Consider the following 24,391-nt stretch of genomic DNA (forward strand, 5'->3'; position numbering starts at 1 on the left):
CCCAGCTGCCCCGGTGCTTTTCTGACCGGAAGAGCGTTGTTGTTTTGTTGTTGTTTTTGTTTTTTCTAGACAAGGTTTCTCTGTGTAGCCCTGCCTATCCTGGAACTCATTGTGTAGACCAGGCGGACTTCAAAATCAGAGATTCATCTGCCCCTGCCCTACACAGTTCTGGGATTAAATGCATGAGCTACCACTGCCCATTAGAAGTCTTTAAATCTCTCTTTGACCTTAGTTTTTGCTTGTAAAGGATGTTTAAGACAAGCCCCAGCTGAAGCAGCTAATCTGGTTACCCATCTTGCTGGAAAGATCACCTGTCTCAGTCTTCAGGGGCTTGGATTTTAAGAAAGGCCTCATACCTGCTCCCTAGATTTTCTGGTCCCCTTTCTTGTTTAGAAAGCGCTTTCCCTCCTGTGCCATGTCCCAGCCCTGTCAGTCAGTGTTTATTGAAGGAACCTTGTTAAATTCAGGTGAGTTTCACCCTCTGACTCCTTTTGTCCCCACAGTATAGTTTCATATCTTCTATGTGTTTATAAACTAGTTGATATGAGTTATACTAGATTTGGGTTCCTGGGTTTGATTTGATCTAGATACGTTATATATGTGGTCACATGCTCTCTATCAGCAAGTATCTGTTTATCTTTTTTGTGTAATTAAAGCTTTGGTTCAGAGCCATCCCTGACTCCATTAATTTATTAATGATCCAAAAAGATGATGTTCTAATATTTTCTTCTTTTTCATTTATTATCTGGATGTTTCCTTTAAGAACTCAATTATCAAGATGGTTTGTTTTTCTATTTATGTACGTTTTCAATTTTTATTTTTGCTTCTTTGGCTTCTGTTACCAGTGACCAATTCATGTCTGTGTGTGTTTATAAAAACAGTCTCTTAACCCATAAATTCATACATGTTTAATGATACCATGGGAAAATATCTCTGGACTTATCTAATGTAGTTTTTGCTCAAGACTTAAAAGTATCTCCATTAGCAAGCATCCCTAGTCCTGTGAAGTAGAAGTTGACACCTCTGCCTTGGCCACGATACTGTGAGTGTTCAGGTCTCTGGGCTGGTTTTCACTTGGGAAACCCATTCCATGGAGATGTAGGTTTCTATCTTCTTTTCTTCAATGCTGAGAAGCATAGCTCTTAGAAAATGGCAGCTGACAGTGTGTGTACTGTCACAAACACCCTTGCTTGTTTATTATGCATTAATATGAGACATTATGAGAATGCCAGAGCTGGCCGTACTCTGTGTGAGTGCTTCAGAATGCTTTAAACTTCCATTCCTCCAGCCATATGTGGCCTTGTATATGTCCCAAAGGGGACTTGATTCAGTAAAGCTCTGAACTGTAGCTTTTTAAGGGAGATTATTCTCTGCACGATTGGGTTAATTTGCTTTGGTTTATTCTCAATATTTAAAGTTTGCTTTTTTTTTTTCCAAACATTATTTTCTAAGAGTATGAAATAGTTGTATGACCCAAAAGGCAAATATAAATCAAAGGAAATTAATTGTAGCTTCAATCTTTGACTGACCACCCTGTTTAGGCCCTCTTTTTTTTTTTTTATATAGAACTCTTTGGATTTATTTATTTTAAAATAATTATTTATACTTTTATGTGATGAGTGTTTTGTTTGCATGCATGTATGTGCGCACCATGTGTATGTCTGGTGCCCACACAGGTCAGAAGAGGGTGTCAGATCCCCTGGAGCTGGAGTTACAGATGAGTATGAGCCACCATGTGGATGCTGAAAACCAAATCTGCATCCATTGCAGAGATACCAAGTCCTCTTAACCAGAGCCATTTCCCTCGCCCCAGAGCTCTTTTTATTTTACTGTTCTGTTTTATCTGGTTTCCTACAAACATTTGCTCACTGCTCATGCTTTTCTCTGTCTTGGTTCTATTTCATTTTATTTTTATTTTATTTTATTTTATTATCTTAACATTGTCAGGGCTCCTAACATGATAATGCAAAGGCATCCTTTCCATTTCTTTTTCTGCATGTTCTCTTCTCTACTGTGAGGCTGAATCATGGTTTCTTGAAGCAGTTCTTAGTGACAGGCATCTGGTTATTTACAAACTTTCTCATAAATTTAAAGGGATCAGTTTTCAGGGCTTAGTGGGGAAAGTAGAGGAGTTTTTAAAATGTTTGCATAAAGTAATGATCCCCACCCCTGATGCTCCCTAAAAAGAGCAGAACGGTCAGTGTGGCAGAGTCCTTATCATAGAGGAGGGAAAGCCCTGAGCTACCAGAGGGGAGAATCTAACTAAACAAAATAAAGGTGTTAACGGTTTTTCCGTTGCCACCCTGAACAATGAAATAAACTATGATTAATCTTCGTGTGAGGGTTTTAGAAATAAAGCCCCATCTCCCATTTATTTTTTTCTACCCACTTAATTTGTGTTTGACTCCCTTCTTGATGTGTGCCTGTTGTGCCAAGCTATGAAACACCTCTTCCTTATCCACCTGGTGTTGTTTCATGCTTACCTGGGGAACCCTCATCTGTCTCAAGAGAGCTCAGCTTTCATCTCAGTTTTGCTGGACTCTGAACTCGGTCCATCAGATACTTGAAAGTGCCTTTTCGTTGATCAGTACCATACTTGTGGTGACCGTCAACCATCTCTGCATTTGGTTTTCACCTGCATGCACCTGTTCTCTGTAAGCATGGTTCAGAAATGCCTTCTATGTGTGGGCATGCAGTATAGGTCCCGCAAGTCCTTATCATGGTTGGTGAAGTGACTATTAGCTGGTGCCACACTAAGCATGAGTCTAAACAGATAGAACCTTAAGTTCCAATTTGTCACTACACTTCTCTTCCCCTGTAAGTAAACATGCTATACAAAATGAGCTGCTCTCTGGTGACCTCATTTCTCACCCTCTTCCCTTTTCGGGTAACACTAGGCAGCCTTTGTAAATTCTTTATAGGCTCACAGTGGACTCACGTTTCTTCTCTTACACTTGGAGATCATGTTTAATGTCAGGGTGCAGCCATTTGCAAACTCAGCTACGTGTCCAGCAATGATACCTGTCGCTCATTCCTAGAGTGACCCTTGTGAGGTAGATACTAGTTTTTAAATGCGCAAGTAAGTTAGATGATGAGGCATGCTGGAGCCTGGCTTTGTGAGCAAGCACTGCTTTTCCAACTTGAAGCTGGAGTGGGAGTGGTTGATTCAAAAAAGAATCAAGTTCAATGTTACTGTTAAAGTCTAAGTAAGGCATTGCTATCACCTGCCATGCTGCACAGCCTGCAAGAGAAGGGTCCAGTTGGGGAGAACTCCCTCATCAATTGATGTTGTCCAGAAGCCCTGACAAATGTATGCATTCTGGAAATGTTTTCTTCTATTTCGTTTTTAAAAAAGACATTATTAAAAAATACATTATTCCAGAGGTAAGGCACTTTACTCTTACTGAAACTTCACTGTTTCCTCGTAACAAAGGAACTCTGAATCTTTCAGTCTACTAAACACACACACACACACAAATAAAATGACAGAAAACTTCATAAATATTTAAAACAGCCACTATGAATTAAACATTGGGATAAAGAGCCAACTCCTTTATTAAGCACAATGTTTAAATAAATAAATAAGCAAGCCCGTGACATATATTGCTAGGTAAATGAAATGTTTGTACTAATAACATTTCAGGTTTCTTTAAACATTTACCTTGGATAATACTTTTATGTAATTATATTACATGGCTTATTAGACCCAAAGCAAGTGAATTTAATGAAACACTTGAACTGTTGTTTTTTAAATGTGTAAATGGGTAGATAGAGTTGGTTCAGCTGGTCTGAAATCAAAGCCATTAATAGAAGCACAGAACTTTGTGAGAAAAATGAGGTGTGTTTTTTGTGGGTGCTGATGTGGCTTAGGGACAGGTGCTTGCCCAGCATGTGCAAGGCCCAACGTTGCTTTTAACAAAGGAAAGCTTAGGAAATGTGACAGATCATCAGGGAATGTAGAACATGAGAGTTGAGAATGCAGGGTAGAGGGGCACACGGCTAAAAGGAATGCCTTAGTGGAGGCAGGAGGATTTTGAATGTGTATCCTGTCAGGGATACACACAAAAACAAAACAAACCCAAACCCAAACCAACAGAAGGACACTACTGGTGAAGTCATCCTGACTGTGTCAGGTGTGGCGGCATTCCTTCACTAGACTACAGCAAAGCACCTTAAGCATGCTAAGGCAAAGACATTGGGACTGGAGAGGTGATCAGGATGTTGCCCTGCTCCGAGTGGCTCACTCCATCATCTTAGACCATCTCTACCTGCCTGGTGGGTGAGGAAGTGGAACAGAACAGCAATGCTGCCTAATAGGGCAGTCAGATGATGATGTCATCCACATGGCCATGCTCAAAACTTCCTAAAAGCCTGTTTCCCCACTTAGAATATGCCCCATTCTTACTCCAGTAGAACTTTTTGCAGAATATAGTGAGATACCATCTAACAAATATAAATATTTCTCTAATTTTTTTCTTCCTGGGCCATACCATGCATGGAAAAACAAACAAAAACCATTTTAAAATTATTTTTAAAATTCACTGAAAAAAAGAAAAAAACAACCAGAGTAATAGATTAGGCATGGGGGCACAGGTCTGCATCTCAACACTTTGATGGAGAAGGCCATGGGAATCAGAAGTTAAAGGCAGTCTTGGCTCTACGGGAGATTTGAAGACAAGCTTTGGCTATACAAGAGACCATGTCTCAAAAATCCCATATATTTGGTGTAAATATATGGGGTGTATGTGTATGTATGTATGTCTCTCTCTCTCTCTCTCTCTCTCTCTCTCTCTCTCTCTCTGTGTGTGTGTGTGTGTGTGCATACATGTGCACTTAATACTTTCTGAATGCTTACATGCATCACTGAACCTGTGAGGCTTGGTGGAAGGATCTGTGGTATTTCTACATTTTACAAATGAAGGAATAAGGAATAGACAATGGCATTATATTTATATGTGTTTTCTCTCTCTCTCTTTCTCTCTCCCCCTCATCTACCCCCAGTATATCCACTTCCCTTCCATCTGTCTGTCCCTCCTTTCCCTCCTTTCTCCCCTCTGTCTATTTCCTGGGCACTAGGAGATGAGTTTGTCCACCATGCTTTTCCTCTCTACTGCTGTGGACTGAAACCATAAGCCCATAACAAAGTATATGTTCTCCCTTAAGTAAGATTTTGCAAACAATTTGCCACAGAGATGAAACCCTAACCCAGCCAGTAGGGAAGAGACAGTCCCCACTGTGTACTGAGGTCATATGTATGAATGCTTAAAATGTCCTTAGACTCTATCTTCTCTAATGGCCCTTACTGTTCTGTTTAATATTCTCAGAGGAAAAGAATGTACTGAGAGGAGGTCAGAAAGACACAATTTCTTTTTTGGTAGACACTCAACCCTCTGGAGTTAAGTGTACTAGAACAGCTACCCAATCTCCAAAAGTTGCTGATGTTAACAATTGCTTTATGTTCGACTAGAAAATGTTTGCTCAGATATTTATCATCTCATAATTCCATTTTGGTCTCCAGATTATTTAAGACATCAAAAACTTTTGTATGCATTAATTAACCTATGGATATAGGCAGCCCTGAAATCATTATGTAACCCATGTTGGCTCGAAACTCACAGAAATCCTCTGGCCTCAGCATTCTGAATCCTAGGATTAAAAATGTGTGCTACCATGTCTGGCACTCTTTAGATATTTATTATATCAGAAATTAAAATTTGACTGTGAAACTATATCCCAGTAATACATTATTGTTAACTATTATTGACATGAATACCTTTTTAAAAACAGAAACAGCTGTTTTTGCATTTTGTATGTTAGAGTATACATGTCAGTTATTTCTGGAAAACTCTGTACACCCAGGAGAGAATTGGTGTGGCAAAGAAAGAAAATATGTCTTACTATATTATTAAGATTAATTTGGGGCTCATAAGCTTGGCCGCTTGGACTAAGGTACCCACATGATTCCTTCATCCACACTTAGAGAACGGATGTTTCAAGTGGAATGTATTGACTGTCCTTAGCGACTCAATGAAGGAATTCAGGGTAATCAAAAAACACTCTTGATGTCATGATTTTTTAATTAAACAACTGGAAAATGATCATTGTTTTATTCAGTAAACATGGTGGGTCTGTAATTTGTATTAAATATTGCTTATTTTGTGTTTTGTTTTCTTATATTTAATTGTTTAATGATAAAGGAGGCTGCGTCATGAGGAGATAAGCTTTGAGGAAGGTCCACCAAACAGTAAATTCACCACTTATAGACCTGTCATCCTGGGTAGCATCTGGGCCTGTGCATGTCCAACAGCACAGCTGTGATAGCAGCAGACACAATAGTAATTTAGTTGTATTGACAGTTAAAACCTCACAGTGCCCTGAGTGTGGGGACCTTCTTGTTCTCCCTTTCCTCTTTCTCCCTTCCCTCTTTCTCTTTCTCATCCCAATTGACAGAAAGAATGGTTCCTCAGTTGCCCAATTCCATAGCTAGTCAGTAGCTGGATAACTGATAACCCTCTGGCTCTAAAGTCTAGCTTCTCTCACTCTAATGGTGGCTAGCTTTTCTTTGTCGAGCTTACTGGTTCTTAATGACAATTTAGAGCACATCCTGAATGTGGAGGGTACCTGGAACATCCTAAGTCCACCCTCACGGACACAACTCCTCTTTCTCTTCCTCCTATTTATTTTTGGCAGGTGATCTCACCTCTCTTCCTCTTTGTGCATCCTCTCTTTGTTCCCTGCCTGACACCCGAGTATCATTTCTTGCCATAGTTAGAATGCTTTCTCCTTTCGTTACAAAAGGGACAAGAAGAGATAGATACTGACACCCTTTATTTTTTTAATTAATTAATTAATTAATTCCTTTTTTTTTTTTATTAAGAGTTTCAGACTGCCAAAAGATAAAACAGGTACGACAAGGATTGGAGACTTGGCACCCCAAGACATGAAGAAAGTTTGCTCTCTGTCCCTGATTGAGCTCACTGCCCTGTATGATGTGTTGGGCTTGGAATTCAAACAACAGAAAGCTGTGAAAATCAAAACCAGAGGTAAAGTTAGAGTTGCTTCCCATGTAGCCAAAATGGATTTGAGTCTTGGGTGCTATTCTTTGTGGTCCAATGGAACACAAACCAAATAAATTTGAGACTTGAGTATATCTGGAGTCCAAATTCTCAACTACTTTTTTACAAACCAATAGCCAGAAAACATAGAACCGAAATATTTACTTCCCAGAAAAGTGAATTGAAATTCAAGAAATTATCATGCTCATGGTTTCCTCTTTAGAAAACTGTATGTTTGAAGAGAAGCCTTTGGTAAACCTGTCAGTTTTCAAAACCAGATCTTAGAAAGTGGCGTTCAAGGGTTTGCTGTTGAATGGTTACTTTTGTTATTCCATGATAAAATATGAGATAGTTAACAATCTGCCCCTGTCTTCACTCACATTATATTTTTTAATAAGTTTAGCTTCTTGTTTTTCTGTGCTTATAATGTGCACGTGGGCATGCATACCCTACACTGTGCATCTGGAGGTCAGAATAATTCTTGTGAGTCTGCTCTCCTTCCACTATGGGTCCCAGGGATTGAACTCTGGGTTCCTGGATTACACAGCAAGCCCTTTGACCTGGTGAGCATTGACCCTACTCTCTGTTGTTTAAGGTATTTGACCTTTTCTTTTCTCTAGAGAAAGCAACACTGTGTAAGATGCAGTGCAGTACATTGTTTCATTCTCCATGTGCCATCTCAATATTGCAAGCAGCTTTCTTAATCTAATATAGCCACAGACTAATTCTGATAACATGATAAAGAATACACCCCTTTTTCTTTGTTTCTCTTGGTCTGGGAATCCAGGTAATTTTCTACTGACAAAGCTTTTCCTGTTTAAGAATCTCTGCTCTCTTGTTTAACCTTAGAGGTGTCTCCTAAAGAGGCACTGGGAATGAGGATTATTGAGTTGCTATGGTAACACGAGCCAAGACAAGTACATACCTGCTTTAAGTTGTAGAGACAGTTTCTCTGAAGGGAAGAAGTATACCTTTCCTGTCTTTCCTGTGTGTCTTTGTCAAGGTAGACCATAAAGGGTCTGTTCTCTGCTCAGTTCTCCAGAGTATTTTAGCTTAAGGCTTGCAGTGGTGAATTTCTAAGTTCAGTGGCATTTCTGGTTTTCCCCAAGTCCGAGTGAAGAATGAAGACTTTAAATGCTTCTGTCAAAACTCATTATGACACTCTCTCCAATTATAAAGTAGGAATACAGTTTGAATAGCTATGACCGCATGCCCAAGATCTTAAAGGGGCTTACGGAGGGTTTTGCCTGTTTGTTTATTTGTTTATTTAATTTTTTTATACATTTGTGTTTTCTTCTATGTTGGAGAGAGGAATATTAAAATGTTCTTAAAAAATTGACACCCTTTAAATGAAAACCCAGGAAACATGTAGTTTTTAAAAATACATATAATACTTATCTAAGATACTTATACTCTGGGTGCTTTGATTCCTTGAAAATAGTTCTTTGCTTGATGATCAGACCAAAAGGCAATCTATTATTTTTCAAATGGCTTCTCCATGTCTAGTGTCTGCCCTCACACCACAGGTAAGCCCCTACTCCCCTTCTTCTTGTCCATAGATGAATATTACTTCTTGATTGAATACTATATTTCTAAAGGACAGAGCTCTTACATCTGTGGTAACCCTCGGCCCAGAAGAAGGTTGTAGGTAGGAGTTATGTTCATTTAAATATTATCCATCTTCACACACACATACACACACACACACACACACAGAGAGAGAGAGAGAGAGAGAGAGAGAAGAGATAGACAGACACTTAGTGTGTGCTCAAAGAATTTAAATGTTAACAATGCTAGATACCTACTACATTTTTTGGAAGTCACATTTATAGAACAGGGTTGTAAAATTAGCTGAATTCTCAAAAAAACAAATAATTATATGTAACTTTATTGGGGAGTGTTGACTGTCCATTCATTAAAAGGGGGGGGAGGTGTGTTGATGACTGGTGTTTGAGTCTAAGACAGAAGTTTTCATTTGACTGCACCTTGTCAACTGTTCAAATAGTTTACATGTCCTGACAGTAGTATATTTGTCTTATGCATCAGTTTGTTCTAATTATTTCAGTGAAGATTTGCAATCATTTGTTCAGATACCTATCCCTTTTGAATTGTTTTAGAGAACAGAGCCATGATTTGATTGTTTTGGCCTGTGTCTACCCAGTGGCTTCATGGTATCACCCCTTAGTATAATAATATGATCACTAAATGACAATGTAAGAAATCTCAGAAAGGGGGGCAGTGTGGGGAGATGGTTCAGTGGGTAAGAACACTGGCTGCTCTTCTGAAGGTCCTGAGTTCAAATCCCAGCAACCACATGGTGGCTCATAACCAACGGTAATGAGATCTAATACCCTCTTCTGGTGTTTCTGAAGCCAGCTACAGTGTATCTATGTATAATAATAAATAAATCTTAAAAAAAAAGAAATCTCACATTTTCAGTCTTTAATACTGGTTGATGGAAATGAAGAGCTTTTGTTTTCTTGTTGCAGACTCTGGTCTTTTTGGTATTCCTTTAACAATATTGTTAGAACAAGATCAAAGAAAAGTGCCTGGAACAAGAATACCCTTGATCTTTCAAAAAGTAAGTAGGCCTGAACTGGCCAGGGCTACATGAACGTTCTTCGGCTAACAGTGGCATTTTTACACTCAGGCTTCTATAATACAGTTTTCCAATTGGTATGCTGGTTTATTTTGTACTTTGATTTCTATTCAGGAAGCAAATTTGTTTCAAGGACTCATAACTTTTATCTCATGGTGATGCTTTCTGTTATATCACTGTAACAATGATTACCTGGCATCATTTTCCTGTCCTATATTAGCTGCCTTTGTGTAATTGAGATTTCAGATCTATAATACATAGGAGCAAGAAACTGTGTATAAATTCTTCAGGAATTGAATCCTCATGAATATTTCATGCGTGTATGCATTTCTCAAGCTTTCCGATGTGCAGTAGGGATGTCCAACTTAATTTACCAGCGCCTACGTGCAGAGTAGGCAAAGAAAGCATAAAGTAGAATTAGAAAATGATTGCTAAACTATCAAGCCATTCCTGGAGTCACCACTCAGTTATTCATAAAAGGATTTTCTGTAGCAATAAAAAGAATTTCAGCTCAACCTCTGAGCCATCATTGTGCAGAACAGATTGCATTTGATAACATCTAAGAAAACACAGGAAGGAAGGAAAGCCAAACAGCCATGGACCACCCAAGATCTAGATTCTTTGCACTAGCCTCAGTGTATAGGTTTTTGTAATTTCTAGGGACAGTAGAGATGGGTTTTGAGTTGGGTGACTCAGCCAATCATAAGGCTTGGTCTATTTGGTGCACACTGTTCAGTTACCCATGCTAGCCACTTGCTATCCCACTTCTCTTGCCCATTATCCATTGTTTTTCTTATGCTGAACGGATGGAGTTACTGCACAAAGATAGACTCTAAAGCAGTATCTCTACAGTAGCTGCCTTAGGTCAAATCCTGCAGAATCAGTAGAGTCTATGTCTATGTCTCTATCTATCTATGCCTATAAGATGTCACTGCATCTAAACTTGTATCTAGCATATCTTTTGATGAGTATGTTCTAGAGTTGTTCTATCATGGCCGGTTGAACCTGCATCTGTATTAATAGTTCATCATAGTTATTCAGATAAGATAAAGAATAGAGACTATACATTCCATTGTTCTTTTATATATATTGAAAAATGGAGTTACAATACTAAGATAGACTCTAAAGCTATATCTCAGTAGCATCTTCCTTAGGTCAAGTCCTCTAGAATCAATAGAACCTATATCTCTCTCTCTAGCTCTATTTACACCTATACCCATGTCCCTGTCTATGCTTATACCTAAATCTATGTGGAAAGGTTTCTTTTAATGATTTTGTTCATGCAGTTAATGGGATCCATCAAATCTGCTATATGTGGAACAAGACACCAGGAGAGCTACTTGAACAAGAGTTGATGCTGCAGTCCCGAGGAAGAAAGTTTCTTTGCAAATCTCTGACTTTGCTTTTGCACCTTCACCTGATGGGAGGAGGCGCATCATCCCACAGAGGGTGACCTGCATGCCTTAAACTCTGCAGTTCATATATTGGTCACTTCTAAAAAGATGCTGTCACTAAAGCCTCTAGACTAGTGTTTGCCTGAACCTCTGTGCACTACAGTGCTAACCAGGCAGGCATATCTCATAAAGAGATGACTAAAGGGTTGACTTGTAGTTAGCTTTCCTCAGTTTGCATTTGCCTTGTGTCTTAATAACGAAGCCAGAGAGATGTGTGAGGAGAAGCATCATTTGAGTCTTCTGCCCTTGAACTTGGTAAAATGGGGTGGAGAGGAGGAAACACCTGCTTTTCAGACACATTCACTCCCAGACTCCAGAGTGTTCATCTTGAACTTTGAAAGACCAATTTTCAACGGGCGACACTAAGCAAAGCTTATCTCATACTAGTTAACTTCAGCTTTTACTGCCCTTGCTTTGCCTTGCCTTTTCTCCTAACCCCTTAAAGGCAAGCAGTGGTTTGTGTTCACTGTGAATAGTGGTTCATTGTAATGGTATAGTTTTCAGAAGAAAAATGTTCACTTTATTTAGAAAGTGCATTTTCTGATCAAATTTTCAAATCCAATGTTGCTGTTGTCCCAATGATCCCCCAAGTCAGTGTTGTGCCAAAAGAGACTGATTTTATTTCTACTTTATAATTCAGTGTTCACACACACACATACACATATAAGTATATATATATATGTGTGTGTGTGTATATATATATATATATGTATATGTGTGTGTGTGTGTGTGTGTGTAGGAGCACCATTAAAATATCAAACACTGAAGTTTCACCAAATAGCACAATTATGTATAGTTTTTTTTTTTTTTGACTATTTTAGGTCTTAAAAATTAAAAGAAAGCTGGAATATATTTCCTGTTAATATAAAAGCTAATAATATAACTAATTAATAATGTAACTAAAATATGTGATTTTCAAAGTGAGACATAGGAGATAACACATGGTATTGTTTCAGACAGTATACTTCTTTTTTTTTTTTTTTTTTTTTTTTTTTTTTTTTTTTTTTTTTATTTATTTATTTTTATTATATGTAAGTACACTATAGCTGTCCTCAGACACTCCAGAAGAGGGAGTCAGATATCCTTACAGATGGTTGTGAGCCACCATGTGGTTGCTGGGATTTGAACTCTGGACCTTTGGAAGAGCAGTCAGGTGCTCTTACCCACTGAGCCATCTCACCAGCCCCGACAGTATACTTCTATAACTCGATGCTGTGATCCAGCACTAGAGACCGCTAGGAAAAGATTCAAACACAAAATTCAGAAATGAATCTCAATTAGCTGTTTCGAAGCCATAATTTTCTTCTGTATTTAATAAAAGTAAAAGGTGTAGATGGCTAAAAACTAATTGACTTGAGCAACCTGCTTTCAACTGGATGTTTTAATAAAGCATGCAAATATTTTATAAGGTGAAATAAAATGAAAATTGGCCGTACATGAAACATTTTAATAGCTGGTGTGAAATACTTTATTGAATGATGTCCTTCTAATTTCAAATAATTCATAATTATTTTTACTTTGAGTTCCTCTGCAGTGGTACTTAAAAAATGTGGTCTAGGAAAATTTGAATTTTAAAAATTGATGTACTTCTTTGGTCAGTGATGCCTCACCTAATAATAATGTATTCTTAGGAGAATTTGAGATTTTTGAATCTCTTTATATCAGAGGGTTTCCTGGTTAAAACCAATTCCCTGGATAGGGAAAAATAGGTGATTAGGGAAAAGTCACCAACACTTGAGGATCCACTGCTGAATTTGGAATCTATAGGGCAGAGATCCATAATCCTACCAAGGCCTTGTCCCTAACAGACACTTTTATGTGAAATGGGCAACAGTGCGCTCTATATGGTCTATGGAGTGTGATAAACCATTAACAGAGGGTTCCCTGGAGAAAACATTCACTTTCAAATATTCTTTTGCACCCTGGGGGATTTCATGCCCCAGGTTGCACAGAGAACTTTTAACTAAGTTTGGAGATGCAGGGAAGCCATGTCTGGGTTTTGTAAAGCAGAAGATTTTTAAGAAGGGGGATGGGCTACAGGACAGAAGCACGTAGTGTTCGGAGCTACCTTGTACTTATGAGGAGGCGGTGGAACCTGATTTTCCTATGCATCCATCATAGAGGATGCTCTGTCCTCGGTAAGCTCCACCCTGTACTGCCCAAGGGATGTGAGACCCAGGTTTTGCAGCTGGAAGCTTCCTGATGGGGACATACCACTCTGAGTTTCTTCACAGCTTTTTAACAATTTACCTCTGTAATATTCCCCATTTGACTGATTTTATATAGTTTTTAATATTTACTCAGTTTTAAAATTATGTGCCTTTGCATGTGGGCACTTGCATGTGAATGCAGGTGTCCACAAAGGACAAAGAGATCCTGCTGATTCCCCCCCACCCCCGCCCACCTGGAGTTACAGGCAATTGTGAGCCACCTAAACAGTAGCCACGATCTGAACTTGAGTCCTCTGAAAGAGCAGTACATAACCTCCGAGCCATTTCTCCAGCCCCATGGCTACTACATTTTCATTTTAATTTATTTTAGTGGCATCCTTGAGCTAGATTTGTGCCCATTCCTTGAGTGTTAGTATTACTTAGAAGCGCTGTTTGAAAGCATTTTTTTAAGTTTGCCACCAGAACCTTAAAACGAATATTAGCAACAGTTTTTTTTCCTATAAAAATATTGTTTCCTGAAACAAATTAAATACAGTATATAAATGTGCAAATACTGGAATTGCATAACATTTATTTGATTGCACAATGCACGTTGCTGGAGAAGCAAAATAGTGCTCTGCGTTGCTTTTACACAGTGAACATCTTTTCTCTGATCCTGTGGAGAGTCCCAGCTGTTGTGTGAAATTATACATTCCTTTTACAAAGGAGAAAAAGACAAACCTTTTCAAATTTCCACTCAGGTTTTTGTATGTATAGTTTTGAAGATGCCGGTCCCACAGCACTCAGAATCTCATCAAGTCCGATTTGCATGCCATCAGAATCAGCTTTCACTTATTGCACTGGGGGACCGATGTTGAGCTGTACCTGTTAGCAAAGACTAAGATCAAAATGTTTCTTGGCTTATCTGCAGCTGATTTCTCGAATTGAAGAAGGCAGTCTGGAAACCGAGGGCCTCCTACGGATTCCAGGAGCAGCCATGAGAATCAAGGTGACTAAAATGCTTCAGTTCTGTTAATGAGCAATTTTGTTGCTTAATTTTGCTTGTGAATTTTGAAGGCCAACTTAGCCTCCCCATCCTTATTCTTGTTAGCAGAGGCGATAAAATAAAACAATAAATGTCTGAACTTCCACTTTATCATTTTCTCTACACACTCCTTCTGGTTTGCTATAAGGTTGTATTTTTCCAGATCCCCACGTCACCTATTATAATCCCTTGAGAATGAGAACATCATGACTCAGAAGGTAGTAGGGAGCTGGGTGAGAAACAAGAGTCAGGATGAGTAATGGCAATGGAGTTTTGATTTTAAAAGGAGAGGGAACATAACACTCGAGGTGGGAGCAGATGAAGGCTCTTGACAGGAGCCGTACAGTTGGTGGCTTTGACAGAAGGAACAGCTTTGGGTAATTTCTAAGAAGGGCAGTTAAGTGGATTCAACTGTGTTAACTGGTCCACCCAGCCTGTTGTCATAGGCCAGATCATGGCATAGCCAGCCCCTTGTAAAGGATTTATTTACAGATGATGAGCTAATGGTTGGTCTCCCTACTCCAGTGAACCTTCTGTACTCCTTCTTGCCTCTTTCCCCCATTTAGTGTTAATTTCCCTCTTCGTTTCTTCTCTCTCCTTCTTTTCTCCTCCCTGCTCCTCTCTTTCCTCCCTCACTGCTCTTTGACACCACCCCCAGTTTTTGAGGTATCGGCCATGCTTCTCACCAATTACAAAAACAATTAGGCAAAAAAATTGGCTAGGATTTGGTTTGGAGAAAATGTGGTAAGGTTACTCTATCGGGAGAGGATGAACCTCAGTATGTTACTCTATAACAGAGGCTGCAGCTCAATACTGGAACCCTTTCCTAGCACACAGAGGTATAGGGGTCCCTCCCCAGTGAAACAAAACCAACAAAACCTACAACCTGTCCTTTGAGAAAGTGGCTCCAGTAATAGAAACTTGGAAAGATTTTTGACACAATAGGTCTTATGCCACATTAAAAATGAATCTTGAAAAATAGTCCTCACAAACTAAGTTGATTTAGTAGCAGTAGTAGATGGCTTGGCACGTCTCAGAGAGTGCTTGAAGTGAAGGCAGCTTCCTCATTCTGCACGGACTCACTAAATTAACTTGGGCTGACATCAGAATGGTGGGACAGTGAAGGCAAGTATCTTTCCATTTTTTTTTAAAGATTTATTTATTTATTATATGTAAGTACACTGTAGCTGTCTTCAGACACACCAGAAGAGTGAGTCAGATCTTACGGATGGTTGTGAGCCACCATGTGGTTGCTGGGACTTGAACTCAGGACCTTCAGAAGAGCAGTCGGGTGCTCTTACCCGTTGAGCCATCTCACCAGCCCTCTTTCCATATTTTTATGACTCCTTATCTACCTTTACACTTCTCAAAGGTAACAAAATTGAAGTAACATCTGTGTAAGATTTGGATTTGTTCATTTTGTTATGTAATATGCCTCTAAATAGCTTTAAAAACATTGTCTTGAATTGTAATTTTTTGTTTGTTTGTTAAATAACTAATGGTAGTGTTTGGGTTACATGCCAAGTAGAAAGTGATTTTAACTGATCTTTTAATTAAATCTTTGCTAATTAAAGTGTGTGAAAATGTTTAAACTTTTTTCTTAACCTTGGGTATAATTTCTTCACTTAAAGGACAATCAAAGTTGGGAACGACATTTTTCTGTGTAACAGAAACACATTGACTTTTGCTATTCAGATATTTCTTTATAGATTAGAAATCTTATAAGATGAAAAACAGATCACACTCTCAATAGGGAACAAACGTGCTCACTGCTAATTTCTGTCTCCTCTTGTGCCATTTAGAATCTTTGCCAAGAACTAGAAGCGAAGTTTTACGAGGGGACTTTCAATTGGGAAAGTGTCAAACAGCACGATGCGGCCAGCCTGCTGAAGCTCTTTCTGAGAGAATTGCCCCAGCCACTGCTGAGCATGGAGTATCTCAAAGCCTTCCAAGCTGTCCAGAGTAAGTGTTTTCTACCTGGAAGTAGCCTGGGAGTGAGTTCCACCCATGTTAACTGTCTCAGTGACAACTGTCATCATAAGGCACCACGTTACCAGACGTGTTTCCTTAGATAGGTTGATTCACGGATATCAAGAGTTATCAGATGCTGCATACCACTTCCCTTTCATTCATATAATGTCTAAGTAACCATAACAGAATATTCTCTTCAGGTGCAGATAAGTTGCATGGCCTTTTAAAAACACAATACATCTAGTGTTAAGACCTGGAAACTTTGAGTTTCTCTCTTAATAGCACGAGTCACATAGATCTCTGTTGTGGTTTTCTTGCCAAGTGTTGAAAGGAACACAGAATGGAGAAAGTGTGGATTAGCACTTACTATAAAAACACAAAGAGATATAGTATCTATGGCCATTTCCTGAAAGCACAAGTCTGGAACTGTGTAGGAGGATGGGACCCTAGTGCTTTGTTGCTTCATTGGTAGAGGGCTGCAAAATTCTGGTGTTCGTCCAATTTCTGGTCCTGGAAAACTCCAAATTAAAATAAGTAATCTGTCTTGGTACCTTTCCAGGGAGGAAGTATGAAGATCTTTCAAGGTTTATATAGTGCTATGGTTTTCTCATTTACTCCTGGGGGCCACCAGGACAGGAAATGGTACTCTAATGATGTTCAAGTAATCTTATCTTTAACTTCCAAACCAGAACACTTTGTGAGTGGATGAGGTTGTTATTAATAATGGCAGAGAGATATAGTGCCCACTAGCACCATCACATACTATTTTTTTAGGTGTGCAATTTTGGGGTGAGTATCTAAATTATCTTATATCATAACTTTTCCCCTCAAAATGTCTAAAGAAGATAAGAACACTGCTATTTAAAGTATTTAATTTCTTTTTAACACCAAAACAAAAATAAAACAAAAAACAAAAATAAAACAAAAAAAAAAAACCCTTTTTTAATGATTAAACTCCATTAATTTTGAATGTATTTCCTGGATATAGACCGAATTGTTGCTTGCTGACAAAGTGATCCTGATGAGATTTTAAAATCTCTGGATATTAGGTACAGAAGATAATGGCATATACTTCCTGGATGCTTCACTTGCTGTTTGGTTTCTCATTCATCCCATAAGCTTTTATTGGGCACCTACTATGTCCCATGCCCTGTTTTGCCTATGTGTATCAGAACGGATAGACTCTCCTCTTGTGTTTTGTTCCCTTGATGTTTAGAAGAAACGACCCCCAGTGCTCAGGAAGCCCCGTGGGTAGCAACTCATGGGCAGTCTGATCTTCTCTCTGTTTCCATCAGAGAGTAATTACCACATGGAAGTTAGAATTATTTCCAAATCACTGCTGTGTGTCTGCAAACATACGGCTGCTCGTCATGGAATCACAGTTGGAAGCTAGCATCCTAGGACTGAGGGTGCTCTGAGCAGCTGCTTGCTCTGATCTCCAGCAAACACTCCTGGTGAGGCTGGCTGCTCAGTCTTCATGTCTGGCATTTCACTGGAATGTTTACACCAAATAACTTTTTTTTTTCCTTTAAAAATGGAAAAAAGAAAGGAAAGTGCTCCCTAAAGTTTCTATATTTCTTTGATCTATCTGCAGATCTTCCAACCAGAAAGGAACAGTTGCAGGCTTTGAACCTCCTTGTCATTCTTCTACCTGACGCAAACAGAGACACGCTGAAGGTCAGCTGCTTAATTTACACTAAATATCCCTTTGAACTATGCATAGCAATTTTTCATTTATTTGTTGAAAACCAATACAGTGCTTATTTTGGAAACAACAATGTTCACCTGAAATGGAAAAGCGTGTTTTTAAGGGCAGACCCTGAGAGGTAGCCTTTCACTCTGAGTTAGTTTGCTAGGTTGCTAATTCTATCCATGTTTCTGAGCGTTTTAAGAGGGTTTATTTGTGTGTGTGCATGCATGCACGCTCATGTGTGCGTGTGTCTGTCTGTTTGTCTGTCTGTCTGCTTCTGTGTATGTGTAGGTGCCCATGTATCCAGAAGAAGGCATAAGATCTCTTGGACTGGGAGGGATATGTGCTCTTGAGACTTCCCATGTGGACACTGGGATGGAATGTTGATCCCCTGCAACAAGAAGTGTTTTTTTTGTTTTGTTTTTTTTTTTGTTTTTTTTTTTTCTTTTTTGCCACTTAGCCACCTCTCCAGCACACAGGTTACTTTGTTTTTCAGCATTTGTAATTTTTTTTTAATCCCAGCACACAGGAAGCTAAGAAACGAAGGTGGCAAGTTTGAGGACAGCCTTGGCACATATACATAGTAAGGCCCTGATCGCAGAATTAAAGCAAAAGTTTATCATGTAGTGATAAGGGGTTAATTATAAACTAAAAAAAAAAAGTAAAAAGTTCAGAAGCAATGTTGAACTGGTTTTGTAACTACATTGACTGTGTTTGCATGGTGGGATGTGGTATTTTGTGTGTGTGTGTGTGTTAACTTTGCCTTTTTATCTTCCACATTTCTTTCTGCTTAAAATGAACTCTCACATGAACAAATTTTATTTTAAGGAAACAACCCAGAAGTTAAGTCTTGGAACTTTTTTCACTGCAACTTGTTAAAATTCCTCAATGGTTGGGGATGTGGCATGGTCAATAGAGTGCTTACTTAGCATATAGCCTTATATGGCAAGTGTATACAGGGTCCTTCATACACCAAGCGCACATATCTATAATCTCTGTACTCAATATCAGGAGGGTCCCAAGCTGTAAGGTCAACCTTAGCTACATAGCAAGTTTGAGGTTAGCCCAGAAAACATGATCTCCTGTCTCCAAAGAGAAAAACAACAAACCTGGCACTTTGGCTTGAGTGACAGTTATTGACAGTTACAAGATGAATTCCTTCTTCTTCAACTTGCCTTGATGAGGCTCTTTGTGAGCACAACTGAAAACATAGAATGTCCACCACAGGAGAACTTCCAAAGGCTTGCTCCTTCACTCAGAGGCAAATTCCTATTTCAGATTGTCAGTAAAATTTCAGGAGGCAGCTTTGGATTTGGTTTTGAATTAGGCCAACCCTGGAGCAATTTATTTCAAATCTGGTAGGAATGAAACCGCTGTGTAGGAGTATACAGACTGTGGCTAAGTGTGGTCTAGGATAAAGTTGGGCTGACCACGTTTTTGACACATAGAGTCTCCAACACAGAAAGGGGAGGAACATCGTTTTCTCACATGTGAAGTGCATGCTTCTGTGACAAGCCCATGAGAATGAGCTCTGTAAGGGAACCTGAAAGATCCATTGGTTCAAGTAGACCTATACCTCTTAAGACCAATTAGAGGAAGGACATTCCATTGTGGTCGCTAGTGAGCAAGGTGGCTCTAGAGCCTTTCTTCGGATTGGACTTCCAAGTCCAGGCATATTCTTTTATTTTTCTGCTTCTATATGGATGTACATATATGGATAGCTAAATATTTTTGTGTAATTTGGGTGAAAGGGTAAGTTTATGATTAAAAGTGAACATGCTATTTGGTGAAATTCTGAGATATAGTCAAGTAATTTTACTTATTTAATTGGCTTTGATGAGACTTTCAAACAAGTCTATTAATAGAAGCATGATTAAAGTACAAGCCAAACTGTAGTACATTTACAAACCATGAATTATATCCAAAAAAGGAGAAGAGAAACTCCATTGAGGTGTAACTTGGGGAAGCTGAATGTAAGCTCCTTCTCCTTATCAGCTCCTTGCCCCAGTCCTTAGGTTGTCATCTGGAAGAGGAAGAACCCCAGGAGCTATGTGTGAAAACAAGCCCAGGGTAAAGCTGAGGGGTTAGGTCAGGCTAGTGCAGATGGACAGTAATAGAAGCCGTTGGGAAAACTACTCCAACATTGCTTTTCTCTTGGGTTACCACCCATTGGTTCAATAAGCTGTACCTATCTTTGACTTAGAAAAATAGGGAAGACTTATTTCTGTGTATCAAGAAAGGGTCTATATTAATCTAGTTACCCATAGTTATACATTGCATAGTTTTAAGGGTTTTTTAAATTAATTTTTATTTTTAAAGTGTGTGTGTGTTCACACACATGTGTATGCATAGGTGCACATATGTTGTACTTTTGGAGTGCAGAACAGAGTTCCAGGCAGCTATGAGCTTTCAACAGTGGTACTAGGAACTGAACTTAGGTTTGCAAGAAGAGGTACTGCTCTGAAACACAGAGCCAACTGCCCAGCCTCCCCAGCCCCCTGTCAAAAGTTTTAATTTTATTTATTTATGAGGGGGCATAGTATGAGTATCTGCAGAGTCCAGAAGAGGGCTCGAGTTACAAGTTGCTGTGAGCAATTCCACCCGGGTGTGGGGACTCTTAACTCTGGCCCCTCTGTAAGAACACATTTCTTAGCTGCCTAGCCATCTCTCTGCCTCCTCCTTCTGAAATGGATTTTATTTCATTTTAAGACTTGATTATCTATGTTGCCACACTCCTTGAAGACTAGAAAAACAGTGTTCCTATTTTACACAGGACCAAACTGCTAAGGAGGTATTGAAAACAAAAACCAGTAAGCACTGACAGCTAAGGAGTAGCTACTGTCCTTGGTCTTGGGCCTCAAGCGTAGGTTTACAGGGAGTCAGACCTCGCACCCAGATCTCAGTGTTGTTTATAACTGCTGAAAACACTGCACTGCTCAGTATAGATGCAACCACACTCACTATTTGAACGGCTGAGCCACCATCTTACTAACTAACCAACCTTCTCTTTCCTCCCCTCCCTCTCTCCAGCATTCCTCTAGTAAGATTTTGAACACTCTTATTGCATATGCACACCACAATTAAAATAATTATCTAATCTTTGTAATTTATGCTCATAAAGAAAGAGATACACTTGGTCCCTGAGAAACCATTCTAGTCTCTGTGGTACAGAATTAAATTTTTTTTTTTTCCTAAACTTCAATTAATCTTTTGTCCTCATTTGTGAACATGTTGCTTCAATACAACACGGTGCTTGGATCACAGTTTAGCTTTCCAAGCACTATAGCAGATATTAGACACATAAATTTTGCTGTTAGATCTTAAGCTTTTGCCTTTAGCTTATTCAAATGTCTGAGGTCTATACTGCAGCTAAACCTGACGCATGCAGGTCACCCTCTTAGCACTAAAATCTAGTCTTTGATTTTTTTCCCTTTTTGTTTTGTTTTGTTTGTTTTATTGTTTGTTATTTTTGTGTCTGTCCTGAAATCTTGTAAAAAGGGCAGTATCATCCGGCTTCACCCCTTCCATGTTGGTATGGCCTATTTAGGCTAGCTATCAACGAGTGGTTATGTGCATAGTTAAGAGTTCAGAAACAAAAGCCACACTGGCCTGTAATTAAGTTCCTCCTGCAGCTTTTCCTGTTCATGTACCCTTTAGTAATACTTTTTTTTAAACAGAGAATTTTCTCATGTGCACCCTGGGCTGGCCATAGTGCCCCTGACTTGTAAGGATCAAAATGATGATCTCTAACACATACCTAGTAGGCTGCTGCAGTCACTGAGAGCCGCAATGCATGTGCAGCTAATGTTACTCTCCAGAGAATCAATTCAAAAGAAAAGGCAAAGAGAGCCTCCAGCCTTGGCAGAGAAGGGTGACTCAGCGGCTGGTGGCTGTGGAGGCAGATAGCTCGGAGAGTATGGAGGACATGGGAGTAAGAACTCGATGCTGAGTGAGGTCTAACTAGTCCACAGAATTCCATTTCATCCAGCCCCTCAGTTTGTAAAAACCTCTGTGCTTTTTCTTCCCAATCACAAAGCTCATTTTCTTTAGGTATTGTGCCAGCAGGCACTGGAGTCCCCTACTGCGAATGAAACTGAGCCAGAGGACACTTGCTTGGAAATGCTCTCTTCTTTCTTTTTCCTTTATTTTCATTTCCTTCCCTTTCTTTGCTCTCCTCCCTCTCTCCCTACCCCTTCTCCTCTCCTTTTACCTTCTCTCTCTTTCCCTCCCCCGTTCCTCCCTCCCCCCTTCCTTTCTCCCTTCCTCCCCCCTCTTTCCTTGAGTTGAACTAATTACCCCTTTCTGAAACATGGGGATGTTTAGATGATATTTGAAACTATTTTTCAGTGCTCTGCATCTTCTATAGGCTCAGAGGGCCTGTTTGCCATGTCAGACACACTCTATGCCTTACTGCCCAATGCCGTGGTTTCTTGAGCAGGATACACTATGTTGGGCTTTGTCTGAGGAGCTTTGCGGGCAGTCTGTTGGATATAGATAGAGGATTGTAGTTAGGCATAACTCGTGTGCACAGGGCAAGCACTTGTGTGCATGCATGAGCCCCAGACTCTGTGTGTGTGTGTGTGTGGGTGCTTGTGTAGGCCAGAGGTCAATCTTGTGTGTCATTCTAAGGAGCTGACTACCTTGTTTTTTGAGAGATGGCCCCTCACTGACGTCTAAAGAACACTGGATTAAGCTAGGCAGGTTGGTGAGTAAGCCTCTTTCTGCCCCCCCTCAAACACACTGACTAACCCAACTTTTCTCATGGGTTCTGGAACCTCACTCGGGTCTGCATGCTTGCATAGCTGTCATGTTACCATCTAAGCCCTCCTTAGCCCTTCCAGCTTATTTTTCAATTTTTGCATTTATTTATGTATTCATATGCGTGGGTGCTTTGTGTTGGCAATATGTGAAGTTTACACAACAGCTTCTATGAGTTGGTTGTCTCCTTCTCCATGTGGGTTCTGATGGCTGCCAGGTCGACAGGCTTGAAGGCAAGTCTTCTTACCTTATAAGGTATAACACAAGTCAGATGCCCTGTACAATTGTTCTCTCCTTACTATTTTTATTTTAAACAACCCCTTGATTATTCTCTTGATTCTCTTTGATTCTTTGATAATTAAGATAATTAACTATTTTATTAATACTTTTATAATTCCATACATTTTCTATGTATTTTTTTAAATTTCAATTCCTCAGCTTTCCCAGATCCACCTTCACCTCCCTACCCACCTGATGTCATGTCCTTTTTCCCAACTTTAAGACCCCTGAATCTGGTTTGTGTAGCCCAAGTACTCCTGGCACGGGGCCAGTTTTGGATCTCCTCTCAGGAGCTATCAAATGCCAGTTGCTGCTTTGTTAGGCATGTGACATTATCCTCCTCTTCTCCCTCCACGAGGGAGGCTTGACTGGCTTGTGCTTGTTGAGGTCTCACTGCGTCGCAAGGACTGTGAGTTCATATGTGCAGCTCTATTGCTGGGGCTGGTAGACACTATGTTATTGTAGTCATCTGTCACCTGGCTTTTACAGTCTCTCTGTCCCTCACCCTTGAGGGGAAAGCCTGTGATATAGATACACAGTTTAGGGCTCAGCATTCTGTAATCTCCTATGCTGCACAACTTAGCCAGTTACAGGTCTCTCTTTTAATTGCCAATCTCAAGAATAAGCTTTTCTGATGAGGCTTAAGAATGGTGCTAGTCTACGGAAATAGCAGTAAATCATAAAGATTTGGATTAATATGCTTTTTATTTAGCACAATAATAGTAGAAGGTTCTTCACTGGGGTCTATGATCTGTGTAGACACAGGGTGTTGGCCCAGATAATGGTGACAAGTATAGCTTCCTTCTTGTGACTAGGCCTTAATCTAATCAGAAAGCGGTTAGTTACTGCCATGGCCTTTGTGCCACTAACGACTCCAGTGGGCACATCTGGCCAGGCTAGTCATCATTGTAGTTCACAGAGTTTATAGCTGAATAAGATTGATAAAGTTCATACCTTTCTTTTCTAGTTGCACATATAGCACCTTACAGCACCATGAAATCTAGCAGGTGGGGATGAAGCTTTGAGGTCACTACTATCTTGATGTCTCCATGTGTGGTGTCTCAAGTGACACCATGTGTGATTTCTCAAGTATGTGGTGTCTTCAGCAGAGCCTTCATACTGTAAAATCCCGAAGATCAAGAACAAAGGAAATAACCATTGGCCAAAGAGGTAGCTCATTCCTGGCCCTGGGCTTCTCGTTTGGTAGCCTGTGGTGTTAGTAGGGGCGCTGTCCCCTTCCAGGTAATTCCATTTAAACTCTGTATGTCAGGAATATATTTTAAGAAGCTTATATAATAGGTGGTTTCCATATGACTTTTTCAGAAGGCCTTTTAGAGTTAAATATGCTCAATTTCAAGTGACTTAAAAATCCTTTATGATACAGCATCTT

General features: G+C 39.6%; 1 protein-coding gene across 5 annotated transcripts in view; it reads left to right on the plus strand.

Moving 5' to 3' along the window:
• Arhgap18 (Rho GTPase activating protein 18) overlaps positions 1 to 24,391 on the plus strand; it is a 221,199-nt gene that overhangs the window by 166,260 nt on the left and 30,548 nt on the right. For all 5 annotated transcript variants that reach the window (XM_029482498.1, XM_029482496.1, XM_029482497.1 and 2 more), the window contains exons 6-10: positions 6,878 to 7,043; positions 9,545 to 9,636; positions 14,190 to 14,267; positions 16,106 to 16,265; positions 17,869 to 17,951. In XM_029482498.1, coding sequence (XP_029338358.1) covers positions 6,878 to 7,043; positions 9,545 to 9,636; positions 14,190 to 14,267; positions 16,106 to 16,265; positions 17,869 to 17,951 — 579 coding nt within the window. The remainder of the gene's footprint in view (positions 1 to 6,877; positions 7,044 to 9,544; positions 9,637 to 14,189; positions 14,268 to 16,105; positions 16,266 to 17,868; positions 17,952 to 24,391) is intronic.

Source organism: Mus caroli, chromosome 10 (genome assembly GCF_900094665.2).
Source record: "Mus caroli chromosome 10, CAROLI_EIJ_v1.1, whole genome shotgun sequence".
NCBI classification, from domain to species: Eukaryota; Metazoa; Chordata; class Mammalia; order Rodentia; family Muridae; genus Mus; species Mus caroli.